Raw genomic sequence first — 22,251 nt, 5'->3', positions numbered from 1 at the left:
GGTTTGTCCTAGTTATCATAGTCAGGGAGGTGATCCCCAAGCCCCATTCACTGGCATATTGCAGAGATTTTGCTTGATCAAGGCTGGGTTTGATCCCCATTGGTGGTGATGGGAGATCTTCATGGGTTTCTAGGAGTATCTTATCTAAGGCCTGGAAAGTCCTGGTATGATAGGAAGCCCATAACTACTGTTTTGGAACAAAGCCATGTAATATTTGTAAGTTCCCCTGCCCACTGTGATTGTGGATTTCCATTGCATTGAAGGACATGATAGTTCCTGATGCTGTGTTTTAGCTACATCCCTTCTTGTTGTCCTGCCCCGTCTAATGACAGGGGCAGCCCAACCTGGGCTTCTCTCCATGGGGTGGCAAAAGGCCATCTTGAGAAGCTTTGATGCATAGCAGTAGGAGGGAGACGTCCTGGCGCATTGACTTGAGATGCTGGTAAACACATCGCTTCTCTGTGATGGGCAGCTGTACCATACCATCCTCTTCCATCGGCAAGCTCCATCTCGGAGTTACTTTAAGCTTTGGCCCATGTTATGAGAGGAGCCTTGTGGCTCTGATAATGAGAAGCCTTTGACTTTCTGGTCTCAAGCGTCCGTGGTCCCTTTGTCCCTGGAGCAACATGATTATTTAGTTTAACTATCTCATGTCCATAGCTCTTCTTCCTGTCCTGGTGCTCGCACACCAGGATGTGCCTATAGAGTGCAATGCTGCACCCTTCCAGCCTTTGCTATAGCTGAATGAGCCAAGTGTCTTTTGCTTTTCCTTTTAAGATAGCTTCTGGTTTTGCATCCTACCACTGAGACAGTCTGAGCACGTCTGTTACGAACATCTCCTATATGTGGCTTTTCATAACCTGTTAGGGAAGGTGCGTGCAACTCAGAGAAAGATGTTGGGACACCAGCAACAGGGAGGTGCTTTACAAATATCTTAAGGGTCTGGTGAGTAGTGTGGGCCAGAGGCATGCGCCAAGCTTTGGGGATAGACAGATGCCGAGTATGAGACTATGATCCTCTGTGTTAGGATAATTAGAGATTCACCTCCCTCCAACCCCTCAAAACAGGGCAAACTATTTCTTTTTCATTCCTCTCCATACTCTGAGTTCCTTTCGTAGACCAGGCTCAGAGCCCAGGAGATGTCACGTAATGTGTTTGAAGTGGAATAAATCGGTGGGCACCGCTTTCAATTACCAACCCAAGCTTGTTCACTGCACAAGGCAGCCTGTGATATATGGCAGGACTGACAAGGCGTGAGCGCTGCCAGAGCATTAACGCTCATCTGCAGACAGACATCAGCACAGTGCCTGCCGTAAGCAGCAGTCCCTGCCTGTGACAGCTCCAGCTCCCCTGATCTGGGGCGGCTGAGCGCAGAGGAGGGAGCTGGAGGAGAGCACTGAAGTGCACTTCTGCCGGTGTGCCGTTGCTGAAATCCTCCAGCAGCTTCTGCAGCTAATGCTTAGAGCCACTTTGGCCTTTTCAGTCACACACGAGATGTCCTGGGTTGCTAGTTTCAAGCCGGCAAAATTGAAAGCATTGCCACTCCTCTCACTGTGGTGAGAAAAACACTGCCCCATGGTAGTAATGCCGTTACCGAGGCTCACGAATACAAAATGGGATAGAGAACCTCGCTCCTGCCCGCATCCCAGCCCTGTCTGGTTGGTGGCTCTGAGTTAGTCGCATCTCCATGGCATCCATGGGTTTCCTGGTCTGTCTTGCAGACCTAGATACCCAAGGTAGGATTGAGCAAGGCGACGTGGGTGTGGGGTGGGCCAGTGGGAAGCGATGCACGCAGCAGTTGGCACTGGCCAAATCTTAGGCAGAGTTGTTCTTTGTTGACACATGCAAGCTCCTGGAGGAAGGGGGCTGAGAATAGACTTCTGTAGTACAGAAAGGGTCCCTAAGAGCTCAGCACGAGCTTCAGTGTGACTTTGCGATAGCAATAGAGAAGAACGCTCTCTCTGTTGTGTTCCCACAGAGACGTTCTCCTGTCACCCAGTTGTGAGTCTCCAGCTTCTTGTAATGGACTCATCAGGAGGGAATGGCCCACAGAGGTGAAGCACTGAAGCGGGAGGGACTTGGTTAACTTGAGCCTGGCTCAGCTGCTTCCTTCGGTATGAGATGGGAATAAATCACTGCCATTCAAATGATGCAGTGATTTCTGCTCAGCTTATATTGGTGTAAGTGAGCTTATATTGGTATAAGTGCGCATTTGCAGTGCCAGAACAATTGCAACTTGGCTCAGAAATGAGCTTAGAAAGACTGTATTTAGGGCTTATCAGCTTTTCAGCTTTTCTGGGACCAGATCTTTCCTTACATCCACCTAGGGTTGGATGGGAAGAGCCCTATGCGCTTCGGTCAACTTGACCGCCAAGGAGACCTGTCCTATGGCCAGCCCAGCCTGGAGGAGAACAGGAAGAAGTCTTCTCCCTTTTTAGTCTTCGGCTGTGTGGTAGCACCTAGGAGCCAGCTGAGAGTGGGACCTCAGCGTGAGGACAATCAGAACAGCCTCTTCCCTCCCCTCACCATGTCTCCATAGCCCCCCCGTGCTGTCACTGACAGCTTTTTCTCCCCATTGCAGGTTCTTCTTCCTTACTGCATCATCCTCTCGGTACAGTTGTGTTTGCATTCACCAGCAAACCACAGCATGGTCAAGAGCCTTGATGGAGAAGTGCTGCCTGCTTCTCCTTGTGCTCACTCCACTGCTGGTCACGGCTCGAGCGGGCCTGAGAAACAGGAGGGAAGTGCAGATTCCTAAACCTCTAGCAATGCAGCACGTCAGTATTCTGTTTTCCAGCACTCTATCAAAGGGCAACAATAAAAATATAGTGCAGAAGAAGCAAAGCTAGACACTGCCATGTCTGAAACACCACGCCACAGCATGCCATTGCTTCACCGTTCGTGGGCTGTTTGGCTGGTAGGATCAGCCAAATAGCTTGCAAGCTTACTGCTGAGGAGCGGGACAGGTACCTGCTGCTCGTTCGGAGCTTGTAGATCTCAGGGGAAAGTAGGTGATGGATCAAATCAGGATTTGCTATCACTTCACTACAAATCTCTTGTATTTAACTCTAGCCTTACCATGTGGATGACAAATGTGGTCCATCATAACTGACTGGGTGTCCTGAGCTGAGATTTGGATCAGGGTGCTGGGAAACAAAAGTGCTTTAGTTGTAGTGGATGACCTATACTGGATGTGTGTTGGGGCTCACTGAATACGCGCATGCCCTGAGGGACTGTCCATCCAGTGGCTGTCTGAGGTCTGGTGGGGTGGACCAGCCGGCTGGACGTGCATCTCCCCAAGCACACCGTGGTGTGCCCAGGGTGGCTCCTCAAGAGTGTGGTGTCTGCAACTCTCCTCCGGCCCAAAGACAGCATCTAAAGGGGAGGTGGTGATATGATGTGAATAATTCAAGCATTTTTGGCCTGAACTAGACTGCTAAAGTTGGCTCTAATGAAAGCTCAGCCAGCCTTCGGCATCCTCCCACCATACTGTCCTGTGCCTTGACCTGTTGGAGCAGCGATGGGATTTCTGTTATAATGTGGTGGCACTTTATAAATGTATCTCACTGCTGCCAAGCACTGACTCTCCAAGCAAGTCAGGCCTCTGCTGTCCCAGGAGCTGCCTTTTCCCTTGCACAATTTCCAAGGTCTGGAGTTATAAATCAAAAGGCAGAGGTTTCTGACTCGGGGAGGCTGCACAGCGTCTGACCTGACACCACACCACTGGCATGGGATGAGCCCACATTCATCTGAAGGCCATGTTGTGACAAAAGACCGAAGAGCGTAGTGTCCCGTGGAGACAGCAGTCCCCAGTCAAAAAAGAGCCACAAGATGTCACAATGTCAAAAAAAAATGGGACTTGTAGTGCTGACCTTCATCCCGTCCCAGGCACTTCATTCAGGCTGCTGCAGCGTTGGGCGCATCATACAATGAGGCACAAAGTCTTTGCCCGGGAGGTGACTGTGATTCCAAAACCACCTCAAAATGTTCCTTAACCTGAGCCCCTTCCCCTGAGAAATCATTTTAAGACAGCTTGCCAGCAGCGGGGAGCGGAGCACGTTCCCACTGGAGGGGCTGATTTCTGCTGCAAATGGGTCCATCACCCTGGTTCCTGTGGCTGGATGATTGCCCACGGTCACTCTGGTTCCTGTAGGCACCAAGCAGCCTGGCACGACGAGAATTACGTTTCTGATTTATATTTTGTTTTACTCAGTGCTGTAGTAACACTTTCTGACGCAGCAGATCCTGTCGCTTGGCTTCTAGTTCAGCCTGGTCTTACGTGACTTCATGGGATGTACACAGAGGATTTCCCTCCCCCTCTTCATATGCTATAAATTTAGGGTGGCGGTGTTCATTCAAAATGCATTACAGCAAGCAGAAGGCATCATTCACGCTGCCTTGGCGTGATGCTGTGTGTCATTACCTCCCTGTCTGCCTCACTTCCAGGCATGAAGTATTTTTGTGCCATCGCTTTTCTGGAGCTCGGAATCTAATCAGCGGTCTCCTGGTACCCAGCTCTCCTGCGACCTTCTCAGTGACCTGCCCTCCGAAGAATGCTGCAATTTCTGGGGTTTTTCAGGTTTTGGGGGGATAAAATCTGCCAGTGACAGAGGCCATTTGTAGACAGCAGGAATAAATCACTGGGAAGTGTAAGCACGCTGGAACATCACTGCGCTACTAGTAAGATCCTACCATTTCCATGTTCTCTCCCCACTGGTTTGCTTTGCCTTTTGCTCATTCCCTTTCCCCTCTTTGTGATTTCCCTGGGGCCCATCCCCATAGGTCTACTGTGAACATTACAGGTGGCTGGGAGAGTTTTTGGGAAAACCCATTTACTTCCTTCACCTGCTTAATGAATCTAGTACATTTTTCTTCCCTTCTTCCCCGGCTGGATAAGGATGCTTTGCTTCACAGATTTTCAGCCTTCACAGTTGTGATTTCTGCCATAAATGGAGATGGGTATTGACCATTTTGGGCTTAATATATACTGGTTTTGAGTCTTCGGTCAGGTTCATGTTGTCCTTAGTGGACAGCTGGTAAGGCACTATGTGAATTAAATGAAAAAGCATCTTTTCATGGACTCTTCATTAGCACCGAGTATGAAGTCCAGGCAGGCACAGGTTTATGAGTAGCAGTTGGGTATCACCTCTTCCCTGGAGCCGGGCTTCTCCTGGCAGCATGCACAATTTTCCTGATGTTATTGAAGGTATCAGTGGACACTAGAGGCGTATAATGGTCAGGGCACGTCCTCTGGTGGAAACTCTGCTGAAGTTAGCGGAGTCTCACCGCGTAGGGAAAGGCTGAGTTTGGTCTGTTGTCCCACGTTTCATGTTCCTTCCTGGAGCAGGAGTAAGATCAGGTTCCATTTCTGTCACAAATACATGCTCAGAGCAGCTTTCTGAGCAGCAGAGTTCTTCCCTCTTTCGTCCTATATTTATTTGACAATTTGCTTCTCCCTGCAAATGTTCGTTAAAAACTTCTCTGCGTGTCCTGTCTTCAAGAACAGGTAATACAGTCTGAGTGGATGCTAATGAGGGTAGGGAAACGAGAATGTATTTTTTTTTCCTTAGCACCCTAGATACTTTGATACTTCAAATAATGGCTTCCTAAAGAGTATTTGTTTCTGAATAAGACCATTTTACTGTGATTCAATGTATGTATTGTATTAGCTTCTAGAACATCACATCCAGATGGAGATGTTACAGTAGGGGCTATTAAAATATGTAGGAAGAGGCTCTGACACAAGTAACTCACAAGAGAAACAGAAAAGACAGACTAAATATTATGTATTATACCCTTAATATTCTCGTGGTAAGGATGGAAAATGGAATAACAGAGGTTAATTTACTTGCCTGTGGTTATACAAGAAGTCAATTGCAAGGCTATCGAACCAGTGTCAGGAACCTTAAGTTCCCATTTGGTGTTTCATCACAAGAGCATCGAATCACAGTGGGAATCGATGTTCTGTTCTTGATGCAAGAGGAACGCGGGATCAGACTTTTTCTGCTAGCAAATATAAGCAAGTGCATTTTCCTTTTGTGACTGGCACAGGACAGTGCTCAGTCTGCTCGTGTTCCTAAGTATTTGCATGAAAATGAGTCTCTGAGATAATCAGATTTTATTTCTAGCATCTAATCGATGCTCAGGGCTTTGTGGTTTAATTACTAGAATAATTGTTTGCTGAAAACACAGTTCAATATCTATTTTTTCCTTTAAAGGTCAACTCCATCATTTTCATTTCCAACCATTTAGTACTTTATTGATCTTTATGTCATTTCATGATGAGTGCTGCATCTTTCCAACCGAAATAAAGGCCAAAACTTGAAATAAGAAAAATATATTCTTTTTCTTAAATACAAAAAAATGGAAAATACCCTATTTCAGCTTTGCTTGCTGCAGGCGAATCCTTCATACGTTGTCCCCAGGAAAAATGATTCTGAAAATTACATTTGCTCTTTATGGAAGGAAAAAAGCAAACCAAGAATCTTTTCAGAGCCTGATTAATATCAGACATAAACTGAAGTACAGAAAGAAATTTTGCAGTTTAGCTGCTGATCCTTTAAAGTAGATAAGGATGCGGGCTGTGAGGAGGACAGGAGGGTCTATGTGGCTTGCATTTAGAAAGGGCTGAATGAGTGGGTTGAGTAGCCACATGAAGAAATGCCCTCTCCTCTCTGTAGAGGGGAAAATCACGTGGCTTCAGCTGGAGATTTGGAAGGTATTTAGTCAAATAACAGTGACCGTTGTTTTGCTGCCATCCAGCAGCAGAAATGAGATGCTGTTAGAGCAGAGGGATGCGTGAGGCGCGCTCCATCTGCAGCCTCCCCTGCTTTTTCACTCCCCCCATCACAGCGACTTGACATTTAGTTTTAATTTGCAAAAATGTATCTGTCTTTCCCAGATTATGGGAAAGGGTGCGGGGTTATGGAGCAGAAAATAGGCTTGTTGAAAAATGGGCATTAAAAGTTAGCGTGGGACCGATTTCCATTTCATGTTCTTTTTCTACAAATATATGGGGTCAAATCCTACAGTCGTCGCTCAGGAAAAACCACTGGTGATTTTAGGGGGACTTGGTGCCAGAAAGACCTAAAAGATTGGCTTAATGTAAGTACAAAGATCCCCCAACCATTTCTGCAGCGTGGCTCTCGCCGTCGGTGGCATCAGATGGCACAGCTTCCCAACCGCCGCAGAGCGGCTCCGCGCCGTTATTTATCGCGCTTTGTTTTCTCTAATCCCCAAGATGACTTGGGCAGATTGCAAACACAACACAGAGCCCGTTGACGGTAGGAAGAATTTATGTTCTAGGGCTGCATCCTCAGCTATTGCAAATCAACTAAGGATCTCAACGTACCTTAAAGCTTTTTAAAAAACCCGTCATTAAGGTTGAGATGTGCTTACTATGGAAGGGTAATGCTTCCCTCAGAAGGCATTGCCGTGTAAATCTCCACATGCCTGTGGCTTGCCTGGCAATAACAGCCATGCCAATCATTAAATTTGTCGGATGTTTCCTGTTATATTCTAGTTCTTGATAACTTTGCCAAATTTTAACTGTTTGGACCAACATTTTCCATGCTGCTTGCCCCTGCTTGCCCTGAGCTTTTAGCTCAAGGAGTTCACCTGCTCTAGTGGATGAAGAGAGGGGAAAAAAAAAGAAACCATCAGTAATTTTTTTGCTGGAAACCTCTGAGGAAAAAATATTGGGCAATTAGAAGTGGTATCCTGCTGAATATACGAAATGGAGCGTTTCTTTACTCATGAGTCTTGACTTTGCAGCTTTAATACCCTTTTTAAGATAGCTCTTGTGTGTCGTTTATTTACGTAACACTATCCAAATATTACTACATAAAAGCAGCAATTGAAGAGCCATGTGTCCTATGAAAGAAAGCTTTCATGTGCTTTTTCAGTGCTTTTCTCAGGGCACTAATACATCTGTTCCAGAGTTTTTGCTAACCCCTGCACTCTGAATTCTTGTAAAATTTTGCCATACAGATGTTTTACTCTGCCACCCAGCTGAAGTACCCTCTGCAGCTCCCCCCTCCCCAGCCCAAATCATGCTGGGCTGGGATGGACTTGTGCAATGCCCTCGTTGCTCACTGCAATGACCAGGTGAGTGGTATTGACCCAGGTTCCTGTGACCCAAAGAATGGATTAAAAATCTCCAAAGAGCGACAAGATGAACCCAAAACTGCCGTGAAAGCACTACCCCACTTTGTTCATGCTGCTTCCCTTGGAGAGGGGCTGAAGAAGAAATGCAGCGTGAAGACCTTCTGGCAACCTTGGAAGCCCTTGAGACCCAGACCAGGGTTTGCTGTCTCTCATGTCTCAGCCAAGGGGACCCAGAGACTGGAGTTTTGAATGGAGATTTTCACCGTTGCCTGTAAGACCACGCCGTGTTTGCTTTTAGGATATTAGATCTTGCAGTCGTGGCAGATTTATGTTGTAGAACGGCCCTTGCATTTTATGTCTTTTTAGGAGATTTTAAGGTATTTCTCTTTCTCTCCTTGGTTCAGTAAGACTAATGGTACGGAGGCTGGACTACAGAGGGAGGGATGGAAGATAATATCACAGTCAGAACAGGAATCGGGCAGCTTCCATGTGCAATAAATCACAATATGTGTCAGTAGTAGTATTGTGTGTGCTCCGTTCCAGGTCATAGAATTATAGAATCATAGAACAGTGTGGGTTGGAAGGGACCTTTAAAGGTCATCTACTCCAGCCCCCCTGCCGTGGGCAGGGACATCTTCAACCAGATCAGGTTGCTCAGAGTCCCGTCCAGCCTGACCTGGAATGTTCCCAGGGATGGGGCATCTACCACCTCTCTGGGCAACCTGTGCCAGGGATTCACCACCCTCATTGTAAAAAATTGCTTCCTTATATCTAGTCTGAATCTGCCCTCTTTTAGTTTAAAACCATTCCCCCTTCTCGTGTCGCAGCAGGCCCTGCTAAAAAGCCTGTCCCCATCTTTCTTATAGGCCCCCTTTAAGTACTGAAAGGCTGCAGTAAGGTCTCCCCAGAGCCTTCTCTTCTCCAGGCTGAACAACCCCAACTCTCTCAGCCTGTCCTCACAGGAGAGGTGTTCCCCCTGATCATTTTTGTGGCCTCCTCTGGACCCGCTCCAACAGGTCCATGTCTTTCTTGTGCTGAGGACCCCAGAGCTGGATGCAGCACTGCAGGTGGGGTCTCACCAGAGCAGAGTAGAGGAGCAGAATCCCCTCCCTCGACCTGCTGGCCACGCTTCCTGTGATGCAGCCCAGGATACGGTTGGCTTTCTGGGCTGCGAGCGCACAGAAGTCCTCTGGCTTCACCCCCTTTGTGCTTCCTCCTTCACCCTCACCCATCTTGTCTCTATACTTTGCACTTTTCCTGAGTGAAACTTTCTGTTTGAAAACATCCAGGCAATGTAGTGCAGGAGCCTCCCCTCTAAGTGAAGCATCAGAGTTGCTCATATGTCTGTATCCAGCAGAAGAGAAGGGCTTCTTCAGAGGATAAATCAGACCTGGAATGGGGTGGATGACATTGTGCAGGTGCCGGTCTCTCCCTTGATGACTCTGGGAGTTGCAGTTTGATGGGATACACCTTAAGTCTTGCAAACATTTTTTTCCCTTTCAGGCAGGCAGTGATGACGTGCATCTTGGAGAGGAGGAGGGCTAGCTACAAGTGGCAGAGCCGGTTAGCAGCTAAGGCATCGCAATTCAATTTTTAGGACTGCTTTATATTCCCAATATGGGCGCTGTGACTATGTCATGAATGAAAGCTGGTGAATATGAACATTTTCAGCACACAAGAAAACCCATCAGCTAAAGCAGGGTGGATTCTCGCCGCTGGTAAGTCCTTGTGTTGCTCTAGGAGCTGTGCCAGGGCAGAGCGGTGGAGAAACTGGTCCAGCCTGGGCTCTGGCCAAGGCGTTGCCGTTTCCATAAGGAAGCTTTGCATTTCCTCTCCCAGAGTGCACGCAGCTTTTGGACATGGTGCGATCCAGTAAATGTTCAATCGTACAACAAATTGTGACAGCCAATTCACAGCAACGTCCTGCTGATGCCTTTTACTCTTAGGATACCGAGAGGTTTTCTACCTCGGCTTTGTTTTAACATCTTGCGCCTGTCTGGGATCACTTAGAGAGAAACAAACAGTTTGTCTATACCAACAAGTGTTTCCAAGGCGCCGCAGAAGAACTGCATTTATAGAGAAACGCAAAGGCAGAAGCTCAGCAAGTGGCTACTCGGTGTGGGCAGATCAAAGTGGAAAACAGCTTAAAAAACGCAAGGGAAAAGGAAAAGGAGAAACCTGACCTAATGCCATGGGGAAGGCAGCGTCAAAAGGATTTTTAAGGTCAGGGAAGGAGTTAAGAAGCCCATTTTAGCTTCTGCTTTCTGGGTGAGTGTGGCGAGTTGTCGTCCCCATCTCCCTTTCTCTCTGAAGAGGTTTGGGTAGGTCGTGGCAGGCGGCAGGGTGCAGCCAGGCTTGGGCTGTAGCTGGGTGGACAGGGAAGAGGTTGTAGGCTGTAGAGTTAACAAACCAGACAGTTGTATGGTAACTGTTAAAGTTCACTTTGTTAATTCAAAGTTCACCCAACCAAAATTTTTTTCTGAAAACTAAATGGTAATTGTCAGTTTGACAATTGTTTGATTATCCGGCCGTTCAAGTCTTCTTGAGTTGGGCATGGGGGAAATGCATTCATCCAAATTCCCATCGAGTAGAAATAGTTTTTCTTCTGGAATTAAAAATATTCTGCCTTCCAGCCAAATGCCATTTTCTGTATTATTTATTTGTGCTAGTAAGTAAATTGGCCATTGTGTTTTTTAATGAAAAGGAGCCGATGCAGCCTTGTGCCATTAACTTGTCAGAGCTGAGCAGGTGAAGCACGGAGCATTTCTGCAAAATTGTTCTCACTAGCTTCATTTAAAAGAAAGTCTTACCTGCAAGAGAAAGGGATGAAATCTGTAATGTAAAAGAGCAGATTGCTTGGTGTGGATAGACTGATTTAAAGTAATGGATCTTTTCTTTATTTTTTACACTTCAACCAGCTCTCCTTTGCTGGAGCGAGGAATACATCTTGGAAATTATGCATGTAAGTGAGAGAAGAGGAGAACTAACTATAGCAAATCTCTTGCTCTAATGTATGTAACAGAGATTAAACAGGCGCTTTAGGGGACAGTATCGTCCTGTTTTCTCACTGCAGAGGCTTACACAGGTAGCTGCTCTGGCAGCAGGTCTCTAGCGAAGTCTAGCAAAGTCTAACCATCAAGAAGGAACTTTACTCCTCCTGACTACCACCAGCTGTTAGCCCCAACCAGAAGCAACGCCAAACCCCAGCCATTTCATGACAGGGAATGGGAAGAGCAGGATAGTGGCCAGGCATGGAAGAGGTGAATTAATTTGTCCTAGGGAAAAAGGTGATGGCAGAGCTGTGCTGAGCTGCATCGGCTGCAAGGTGCAGTTAACGTTTCACTGTACCGTGACCTACACAAAGCCTCCTCACTATGTATTTACAATTTCCACATTCTTTCAAATATGCCAAGCTGGCCTTTTCCTGCCTTAAAACAACCGTAGCCGTGGGTGGGATGAAGACCTTGTCCTGGCCACAGGAAGACAGAGCAAACCCAACATCCACGGCAGGCATTGCCAGTGCTCAAAAATTGCTGCTCCCTTTGCTCCTTGGCTCCATCTGTCTTTGCCTCCTGCATTTTGTCTGACACACAGATCACTTGCGGTGGGGACTCTCATCTGCTGCAGTGGGGACCTTGTCCTTAAAAGGCTTCTCTGGTTCCTGAGATAGGGATGCCTCTGATTTCAGACAGACATGAAAGCAATTAAGAGTAGCTGTTAGATGAAAATCTTTTCATGCCCCGAGCATATTGGGGTGACTGATATTTTCTGGTTTCTCAGAATGAAGGTTGGTGCAGCGCGCTCAGCCTGTTGCATTTAAGGAATTACAGACGTAATGGCTGGGTCAGGTTACCTGAGCTCCAGCTTAACCATAAAACCACCCTTCAGCTCTTTTCTCTAGTCTTTGGGGCGTGTATAGGAGCTTGGGTGCCACATTTTCACGGCTGGTCTGGTGGTCATGGTGGAGAATTATTAAAAAAGAAGGTGTTGGATGTACCTTCATCAGTATCAAGATGAAGTTCTGGAATGAAGATGTAAATGCTGGTTTTGAAAATACAGCCAGATGCACAGGGCAGAGGGATAACGTGCCGGTTTTGCCATGGAAAAACAGAATTGCTTTAGATGATGATTAAAAAAGGGAATATGATTAAAACAAGCCGATAAGATGAAGCTAAAATGACAAGCTAAAGCAGCAGGGCGTCCAAGAGGGGAAGGGAGAGATGGAACTGATGGCAGGAGAGCATGAATTATTGATTGAAATCTTCACCAGAAAGTAAAGTCTTTGCATTTTCTTATCTGGGAAAGGAGAGAATGAATAAGAAGTGAACAGAATTATTAAGCAGCTTTATCATTGCACTGGAGTGGATAATTAGACAATTAGGATTACTAGAGGTTGGCAAAGCATGAAGCCCAGAGGACTTGTGCTCCTGATTTCAGAGGGGGTGGTGAGGGAAGCGGGGAAAAGCCTTTGGCGAGAGATTTGATGGTGCGTTTTGGTGAGGCTTAAAGGCAGGGCCTGGCTCTCCTACCCAGCACCCTGCAGCTTCCAGAACAAAAGGGGGTTCAAGAGACCTAACTAATAAAAAAGAACTTATTTGAAGAGGGACGGTCTTCGGAACAGCAAAAAGAAGTGAGATCATGAGTGAAGGCCACCGATAAGGGTTCAGGGAAGGAGAGCACAGGGAGTTGGATCCTTACGGGTCCCTTCCAACTCGAGATGTTCTATATTCTATGATTCTAATAACGGTACATATGGACCCACTTTTTCCCGTGGTGGGGATGCATGGGAGTTACTGTGTAGTAAATGTTTTGTGTGCTTTTTCCAAACCTTTGCCCTCAGTTAACATCCCCTCTCCTTTCAGGTGAGTTGTTTGTAGCGAGAGTTTGCAGGGCCATAAACTGAGGGTGCTGCGAGATCCTCGAGCAGAGCACCAAGAGGTCAGACTCTTCCCTAGGAGGAAAGTGTCAGACTGTGGTTTAGACTTGCAGTGAATATGGTCTGTTATGCTACCTCAATTTCATTTTCTTTGGTCAGAAGTGACAAATACTGGATTTTCCCCTGATGTAAATCATGCAAACGCTTCATTGTTAGAGGATCTTTCCAGCTGAACTTGGAGGCAGCTTCCAAACCTCTTCCGCTTCGATTCTCCGTTGTAAATTATATATAATTATAATTATATATAATTATATATGTATATTATATATCTGATCAACCCCTTTGTAAAGAGGAGCTCCGCAAAAAAACAAATGAGCAGCTTGGGTAAGCTGGCTGAATCTATTCTTGTAGGGGATGCAAAGCTGTAGGACACAGTGGAGAGGAGAGGGATGGGAACACAAGCCGTCTCCCACGAGGGTTTGTTTGGATTTATAGCATTGAAGAGTTCAGTGGTGAAAGGAGATGTTGGGCCATCTAGTGCCATATACCGCAGACCCTCAAACGTCACCTGTCGCCCCTCCCCTGAGCCTTCAGCCTCCATCTGGCAAAACCCAAACTTCACAAAGTTTTTGCTCATGGGGTTTTTTGACTGCCCCTGTGGACCAGGTTCCTCCATGGAACGGCCAAGCAGGCACCGCAGGCTGCTGCTTACCTCTGCAAATTAGCCTAACTTCTTTAGCTGGCACCGTGACTTAATAGCTAGCTGCATATTTTCAAGGGGAAAGCTGGGTAAAAATGACTGAAAATAGCACGGTGCACGTCTAACTGTCGGAATTCATCCTGGGCTGCTTTGACGCCAATGCCAGATAACCGTGCTCCTCCTCCGTGCTCCTGACCTGCTGAATCTAAAGCTATATGTTATTTTAAATTAATTTGCAGAGATGCAGACGTTATATAAATCACTGAGGAAATGTCAGATTCTGTATGTAATTTTCAGAAGTGCTCCACACTCATCTAACTCAGCTCCCCATGAAACCAAGGAATCAAAATTAAGCCGAAGCAGAGAGTTTGGACTAGTCACCATCCTTAAAATGCCATGGAAGAGGAGCCAGCACTGCAGACACTTGTTAGTAATTTCACACCCAGAGACTGTTGCCGTTTGTCGAGGACATTCAGTGATCAGGGAAGTTAAAAAAAGGCAATGATGAAAAATACATGGCCTAGAGTATTTGTTACTAATTGTTTGCTTGGCCTCATTGGCAAGTCACCTAGGGTTCTTGGAAAGCGTTGCATTTTTATGAGGAGGTGTCATTCACAATGTTCCTCTTCCAAGATCGAGTTCAGAATATTAATTATGGATAATGCTGCTGAATTTGAGACCATTATTTTCCTCTAGCACAGGTCAAAGGCTTTCACCCAGCCAGCCAGCTTGTGGCTGCGTTGGAGCATCTCTCAGAGAGGCGCCCAGTCTGGGAGAAATCACGTTGTGTTGTTTTTCTTGTGGCTTGGGCTGATTCACGAAGGTGTCTGACATGTGCTCTACATGGCTGAAAACAAGGTCGGGTTTAATAATAAGCAATTGTATAAATAGCAAATAAAGATTTGTACTGTAGCGTTTGGGGTCCCAACAGATGTGCTGCTGTCATTTTTGTGGAGCAGAGGGGAGCGAAGCCAGAATTTGTGTTCCTTGGAAGTAGGCAGTAGAATATTATTAGATCAGCCCCTGCCTATGACTTGTCAGAAATACTCCGGAGTTAATTGCTGCTTCAGAGGCACCATTGTTGTTCAGCTGCAAGAAAGTGGCTGGACTATTGACAAGATCACCGATCCCATGTAATTATTGTGAAAGACATGTAAAAATAGGCCTTGTGCTTAGCTTGAGTTGGGGCCAACCGAGCATCACAGCGGCTTTAACCGGCTGTGTGTATGCACCACGTGTGCGCCGGTAGCTGTCTGCCTGTGCACGGAGGACATCAGTCCAAAGCTTCAAAATGTGCACTGTGGTTTTGAAGCTGTGGCTGTTACTGTGTGACTGTGAGTCACCGTCACCACTCCTCCTGGCAGCCTGGAATAAAACACGATAGCATCGTTAAACATGAGAATCATGAAAAGGCTCTTTGGCAAGAATTTTTGGGATTAATTCCTTTGGTTTGCAATATTTGTGGTTTCAAGCAGAATTTTCTGGGTGTTTGGTCTCTCCCATGCCTGTCAGCAAGGCGATGGTGTAGGGGCTCTCCTTGAAAGTCTATGTTTACGCCCAGTGTTTTAGTGTTACACCTAGAAACCCAGTTGAGAAACCTAGCCCAGGGGAACCATGCGTTTCCTTCCTCTCTGGTATTCCCCTGGGAGTGAAATACCAGAAATTCAAGGCATGCAGGCGTGGACTGGCAGAGGATGATGGCGATGGCACCTTCATCAATTGAGTTTGCTATGGCTTAGTCCACGCAGGTCAGGATTGATGGTGAGAAGAGTTGATAAAAGTAGACATCTTGTCCTCTTCTGCTGCTGTGGGTGTCTGAGTATGTCTCCTGGATAACTACTTTTTTTTCTTATCTACCTGTCAGAGATAGGTGAGTTTGCATGTCCGCTCCTGTGCCTGTTTCACACTTTTTTCACCTCTAGGTAATTTGGGATCCTTCTGTTTGGAAAGTTTTGTATTACTAATAGTTAAAAAGGGAGCATTCAAATCACTTGGAACTTGTTAAAATCATGCAGTTTAATTCAGTGATGCTGACGTCTGTGATGAGTCTTATTACTTCCTAGCTGCTGTGCTTCTCCGTATTGTATCTGAGACATAAAGAGGCCATTTGTGATGGCCCTACTGCTGCACCCTCCCCACTCGCAGTAGGATGGTCACCCTGAGTGGTCTATGTGCCAACAGGCAGGCTCTAATACTGCTAATGCGAGCTTTGAAGGGAGCTTCTATAAGAAAGCAGGCTTGGAAGTAGGGTCTCACTCCATAAACGGGGTGTTACATTTGGGATCTAATGCATCCTGGGAGAAATATCCCTCTAAAGGACATTGGCGCATCCAAGAGTCCCCTTGAGCCTGTAGCATTGTCCTCCTGGAGAAATGGGGATCCTTGACCAGGACTTAAAACACAGTTGCAGAACCCTGAAAAAACCCAATATTTAACTGTTTTCTTGCCTTTTACCTAAGTAGGAATTCATTAAAACGTTAGCGGATCTCTCAAAGGCTGAGCATTTTGTCTTCGGTGCAGTGCAGATGAATCCAGTCGCCTGTGGAGTTAATGAGTTGTGCACCCGCTGCTAAGCGCTTGCAGTTCTTTGAAATTAGCTGAATATTTCATCCCAAAGTACATACCATTAACGACTTTTAATTCTTGGGTATCATATTTCATGGGACTTAATATATTAACTGTTAGGAAATGAAAGTCTCTGTGATGGCAGTATAAATTTACTTGGTTTAATAATTTAGCACCTCCAGTGCTATCCCCGTCCTCAGATATTATCTGGTGACTTCCCAGAGCAGGCAGTGGCTGCTTGCAGAAAAAGCAAGGGAATAAAAGACAGGGAATAATACTTTTTTAGGCATCATTACAGGCTATGCCAAATAGAGGGAAGAATATCCATGTGGAGGAGGCCAGTGGAAGGGGATAGCCACGCTGTAAGGTTTTCATCCCACTGTGTGTATGAGAAGTGCTGGTTAAAAACCCACAACCTGAAATACTGTTTTTCATCTTCCTTTTTTAATCACTCTGAAGATGTGAATTGCACAGGCAAAAGCGAGCTTCTTGCCTGCCAACTCGCTTGAAGAGTTTCTCGTGTTGATTTGCTGCATTTGCTCTTTTTCATGAATGAGAAGAGAGGAAATCTAATGAGAAGTGTTATCAGCTTGTCAAGTTAATTAGTGTCTATTTTAATACTATCATTATCATTCGTTACTAATTAATATAACATAAGTAACATGATTACAGCTTTTTTGTCTTATTTTTCAGTGAGAAGCTGGATGGAGAAGCTGAAAGATAAGGTAGGAGGCTTAGTGTTTCGATTACTTTAACAGGAAAAACATTTTTACTTGCAGGAATAAATAAACTCTCGTCAGTGCAGTTCATTATCTCTACAAAAACAATTGAGAAAGGGCTTAAAATTTTCTCTGGGAGGCAAATGGACCAGATGCTGCTGTTGTATATAGTGGTGTAAATCCACAGTACATCCCTGATGAGTAGTAACTAAGAGCAGAAGGAGGGACAGAGGTATTTGGTAAACTTCTCTGCACTAGAAAATCACCTTCTCTTCAGACTACCCGAGCTACTTTTTTATATTGCCCTCTAACTTACCTCCACCCCTTTTCTCGAAGTCCTAAGCTTGGTTCTAGATCCAAGTCAAGAGGATCTGGTGGTCCTCTCTGGTGAGAGGCTGTGTGCCACACCACCGCCTCTGGACGAGACCTTTCCTGCCTCCACATCCAAGAAGAGTTGCAAATTCCTGGAAGGAAAAAGAGCAAACACGGGAAGACTGAAAGGATAACAGACCCTGATGTTACAGGGTGGTGGTACGTGAAATCAAGAGTTGTGCCAGCCACAGGCAGTGATGGCTTTCTAGGCTCTGCTGCCCTAGGGAAAATATTAACATTTTGAAATGATTGTGAAACCTTCCAAATGTTGTGTTGATGACAGCAAAGCCAGGAAGCTAGAAATGAGGTGACAGTAGTGTTTAAAGACAAGAACATTTTGTGACTCAACAGGGCTTGGAAATTCTTGAACAGGGTTAGAGTTAGTATAGAAAAAAACCATGACAAGGAATGATAACTCGGTAGAAAACTCCAGCCCCTGAAAATACATTTCGAAGCTTGTGCAGATTGTCACCGAATGAGCCCAGCCTTCCCACATGATCCCCACCGAATTTCAGCAGCACCTTACCATCAAGTCTGAACAGGGAGACGGGGTCTGGGTATCTGTTTTCCAGGACTGGGGCATGGAAGGGTTAAGGTGGGTTCCTGCCCAGCCCTTGTTGAGTTGCTTTTCTGCCTACAATAGGAAGGAGGCATGTCTAGTGTGATCTATGCTCATAGCAGAGTACCTTGGCCTGGGATTCAGCCAGAGCGAATGCCGAAAGGACAGAGAATGGTTTTCCCGACAAAGGTAAAAAGCAGATATCAAGACTGGTTGAGTGCCTGGAGTGAATGTAGCATGCAGGGGTCACCTCCTCGTGCCAGACCTACCCCAGCCGGCACAACACAAGCTCGGGGGCATCAGGTGTCTTCTCACTGAAGCTGTAGCTTTCACTTCTTTCCTCTTGGCACCTTGTTGGCTACCTCTGTCCTTCCCCATTGCAGAGGGGGGTTGCGTGGTCCAGTCTCCAACAGAGTTGCTCTGTAGGGTCTGAACCTCTTGCAGGTAGAAGTTGGACTGCGTGGCTGTGCCCAGTACAAGCATTGGTGTAACTGGGGATCTGCTAGTGTTCACTTAAAAGAGAGAGACTCGGCCCTGAGCCACCTCCCTCCTTTGGGGAACGGCAGATGTGTGGAGGCAGATCTTGCACCTTGCTCACATTTTCCCTTAGAAAAACCCAACAAAACCCACTCCCCCACCCCCAACCAAATGCTGGTGAAGCAAATCACTCCCAGGTAAACCTGCTCACCCCGTTTCCTCCTCTTCCTTGTTGAGTTTATCAGCACCAGTCATAATATGTGCCCCTCTCATTTGTTGTTGGCAGAGCCCTGTCCTCTCTATTTTACAATCCCACCACCCAAAAGAGTATGGTGGCGCATGATGGCCCCACTCCTGAGAGATGTGTCCTCCTGTGTCCATCAGGGCCGCCCTGCTGGGAGAGGGAAGGGTGTGGGGAGCGTGGGACCAGGAGCATGGGTCAGTGGCAGATTTATGTCCAGTCTCCTGCAAATGCTGTGCGAATGTTGCATTTGGTGTGCCGAAAAATGGACATGAGGTTCCTCTGAAGTCCTCTGTTGCTGTTATCTCAAAGTCCAGCAGAGCCAGGAGGGTTATGGTCATGGATTGGGTGTATGAAAAACATCCCTAGGATCTGTAAAGAAGCTGCATCTTCCCCACGGGCAAGGGGTAAAAAAGTGGCATCGGAGCTGCCTGTGAAATGGGGTAGCCCATCAGGCAAGTGCAGAAGCCCTCATGAGTTGGGCTGTGTGACACAGGGCTGGGAGAACAGGTCCTGGATCTGCTTCACACTGTAGGCTTTTGGGGTAGAAATCGTTGGTCCGGCTGTTGGGGGAAACCTGTAAAAGGGCATGGGCTGGTCAGGCGTGGTAAAGGCTCACGGACGGGCTAGAGAGTTCACCGTGTTAAAACCAGTGATTTCTGATACAGAAACTCAGCTGGGCAGCAGCTAAAAAGCCATTTCCAGTCTCACACCCACGCCAGCAGCAAAGTTCCAGAAATAGAAAAACCCACACTGCACTAATTAGGTCACCCAATTAAGGCACTTTAATTGCCTCGCAGAGGCAGTCTCTTAGCTGTGTTCTCACTAACCTCCTTTTTCGGGAACTGGGGTGCAGGGACACAGCCCCCCCCAGGCGCATCTGCTGAGCGGGGCCGGGTTTTCTGGGAGGGCATTCAGGGAACCTGCACGATGCAGCTGAAGATCCCTCAAGCCTTGCGATCCACACACAAAGTTGTTACTGTTTAAAGCACCGAGCAGGATCTGGAGGGGTTTGGGAGAGCAAAACAGCCCTTGCTAGCATTATTTCTTCCCTGGATGAAAGCAGTTATTTTCATTCTCCAGGTAAGCGTACGAAGCCAGGACAGCGCACACTGAATAGCTTTTTTTTTCCCCCCACTCAGTGGATTATGGCAGAAAAGCAATTACGGTGTAAGCCTGTGTTGTTAAGTTGCGTTGCAGTTTGGGAATGCAGATGAAGATGAGTGGTTGTAAGCAATGGACTGAGGCTTGCTAAGAGCTGTCGGATAGTCCTCTGAATTGTGCATTGTCCCTTGGCAGATGTAAAATCTATTTTGGGGGGTGTAGGTGGCTGTGGTGCCACAGCAGAGGACTCTTGCTGCAGTGTGAACGAAGGCAGCGCTAATGAGGGAGGGAGCCAGGCTGTACCTGCCTTCCCTTACTCCATTGAGCCTCCCAGCCTGAATTAGGTGAAGATGCTGAAGAGGATGCTGAAGCAATTTGGCACTTTAAAATTTGGGTTCATTTTCATTTCAAGCAGTAAAATATAAAATAACAAGCACTGGGGAATATTTTCCAAAGGATTTGAAATGTCCAAATGTGTAATTTTAAATTTTTAAATGTGTAATTTTAAATTACTCATGCTTAATGTTTTTTTATTGGGCAATGCAAACATACGGATCACAGCTATTGAATTAGAGCTGATTTACGTTTGCTGTGCTTCCCTTAAGGCCAGCTGAAGGTGTGCGTGGCCTTCCCCTACGTCATTGTCCTGCTCACGCAAGCGACCCCTTCCCCCGCAAAACGAAAGCTTTTGGTTCAAGGATTTTGAGTACAAAGCGAGGAGGCTCAGGCTGGGCAGGGAGAGGGCAAACTGCTGCTTCTTCCTGCAAAAGTGAGCACAGCCTGGCTTTGCATTTCAGCTCCTTCAGAGACCCAGCTGCGGGTGTTGGGAGCAGCTTCTGCCGTCCCCGGGCTGAGATACGACATTAGCGTCCCAGGGCACTTGCTTTCCCATGCCAGCGTGTTTCTGGGAAGCGTGGGAGCTGTGTAATAATCTTTAGTGGGGGAAAATTTAGCAGTTTGGCCACGGTGAGACACACTCCAGCAATCAGAGCTGGCCAGGAGGATGTTGGGTCCCTTTCCCATCCACCTCCCACGGTGGAGGTCAGCATCCCTGCTTCGCAGTGCAGCCGTTCTCCGAAAACAGCTCCTTGCCCGTTCTGCCCCGGCTGGTGCCCGCCGTCTCGCCTGGTGCCTCCTACCCGCGGGCTCTTCTGCCTGCACCCTGCTCTCCTCTGCCTGCTCCTGCCGCCCCGAGGGCTGCGGTGCGGAGGGCTGTGGGCAGTGGGGTGCCGAGGCATTCGTCACCGCACCACTCGGTGCCACGCTGCTAGTCCGGATTTGTGCCGAAAAGCATAACGGCAGCTCTCCGGATTGAGCTTTGTTGAACACGGCCAGACATATACCTGTGCCTTGATTTATGCTGGGGGTACCTGGGGAGCAGCACTCAGCCTACTTTACACAGCGTGCGGTGAAGCTGTTTGGTGGTCATAGGTCTTTGTTGTGGCTCGAGATTGCCTGCCCTTGGTCATCGAGGTTTTCCTTCACACGTGCACCCGTATTTAACAGACACTTCACCCCAGCACTTGCAACTCTGCACCAAAATTGTTTCCTCTCCTAAAGGCGAGCAAACGCTGCAGTGTCTCAGCTATCACAAGGAAGTATCTGTTAGCAAAAGCTGATGGTGAGCGAGCCGTGGTGGTTACCAGCTTGGTCCTGGAGTGGGGCTGGTTGGGGGCTTGATTCGTAATCCTGGAAGCAGGGCTCATCCTATGCAGGCGGGTGATAGGGACTCAAATAAACTTTGACGAAAGCAGCATAGGGATATATTGCAGTCCTAGACTGGTGAAAAACGACTCTGAAAGGATGGTCTTGTGAGTGCTGCTCTGCTTCTCTCTTTTCCGCGTAGGCAGGATACATGTCGGGGATGCTGGTTCCTGTAGGAGTCGGAATAGCCGGAGCTCTCTTTATCCTAGGAGCACTCTACAGCATTAAGATTATGAATCGCCGAAGGAGAAATGGCTCAAAGAGACATAAAAGGAAGGTATGGCATCTGCAAAGGAAAACCCCAATCCCACCCACTCTCCTGATAACCATTTTGGCTGTAAAGCGAGCGCAGCCTGGTTATGGTTATGGCTTGTCTGGGTTGAAGAGCCCGGGACCTCTTGGTTAGAGTGTGGGGGGGATCGGAATGCTCTTCATTTCCTTTTTGCACGTGGAGCTCTTCAATGTTTCTTTTCTTCCCCTAGCAGAGGGAATTTAACAGCATGCAAGACCGAGTCATGCTCTTAGCTGACAGCTCTGAAGATGAATTTTGAATCGAACCGCAGTGCCCTTGTGACAGCCCGTGACTTTTAAAAGGAGGGAGGGGGAGAAAAAGAACAAGTGACTTTCTCCTGCATCGCTGCTCTCCGCCGCCCCGAGCCACCGAGCAGTGGTCGGTACCACCCCGGCGAAACGGCATGCTATGCTCTACGTGTACCGCGCAGTGATGTTTGTTTTGATACAGTAGTGAGATTTCACATTCGCACCCGGCACCTCATTCAGATCCACAGCGCGTCTTGTTACAGCTGGAGCTGATACGTATGGATGATT

The 22,251-nt window shown here is 47.2% G+C and overlaps 1 protein-coding gene across 1 annotated transcript in view; it reads left to right on the top strand.

Moving 5' to 3' along the window:
- Positions 1-21,974, top strand: part of ARMH4 (armadillo like helical domain containing 4) — a 67,581-nt gene extending 45,607 nt beyond the window's left edge. The window contains exons 6-8 of the mRNA XM_075152464.1: positions 16,941-16,972; positions 21,566-21,700; positions 21,906-21,974. Of these exons, the coding sequence (XP_075008565.1) occupies positions 16,941-16,972; positions 21,566-21,700; positions 21,906-21,974 (236 nt within the window). The remainder of the gene's footprint in view (positions 1-16,940; positions 16,973-21,565; positions 21,701-21,905) is intronic.
- Positions 21,975-22,251: the final 277 nt, after the last annotated feature.

Source organism: Calonectris borealis, chromosome 5, assembly GCF_964195595.1.
Source record: "Calonectris borealis chromosome 5, bCalBor7.hap1.2, whole genome shotgun sequence".
Classification (NCBI taxonomy): domain Eukaryota; kingdom Metazoa; phylum Chordata; class Aves; order Procellariiformes; family Procellariidae; genus Calonectris; species Calonectris borealis.
The sequence above is the reverse complement of the archived record's forward strand: the minus strand, read 5'-3'. Positions and strand labels throughout refer to the sequence as shown.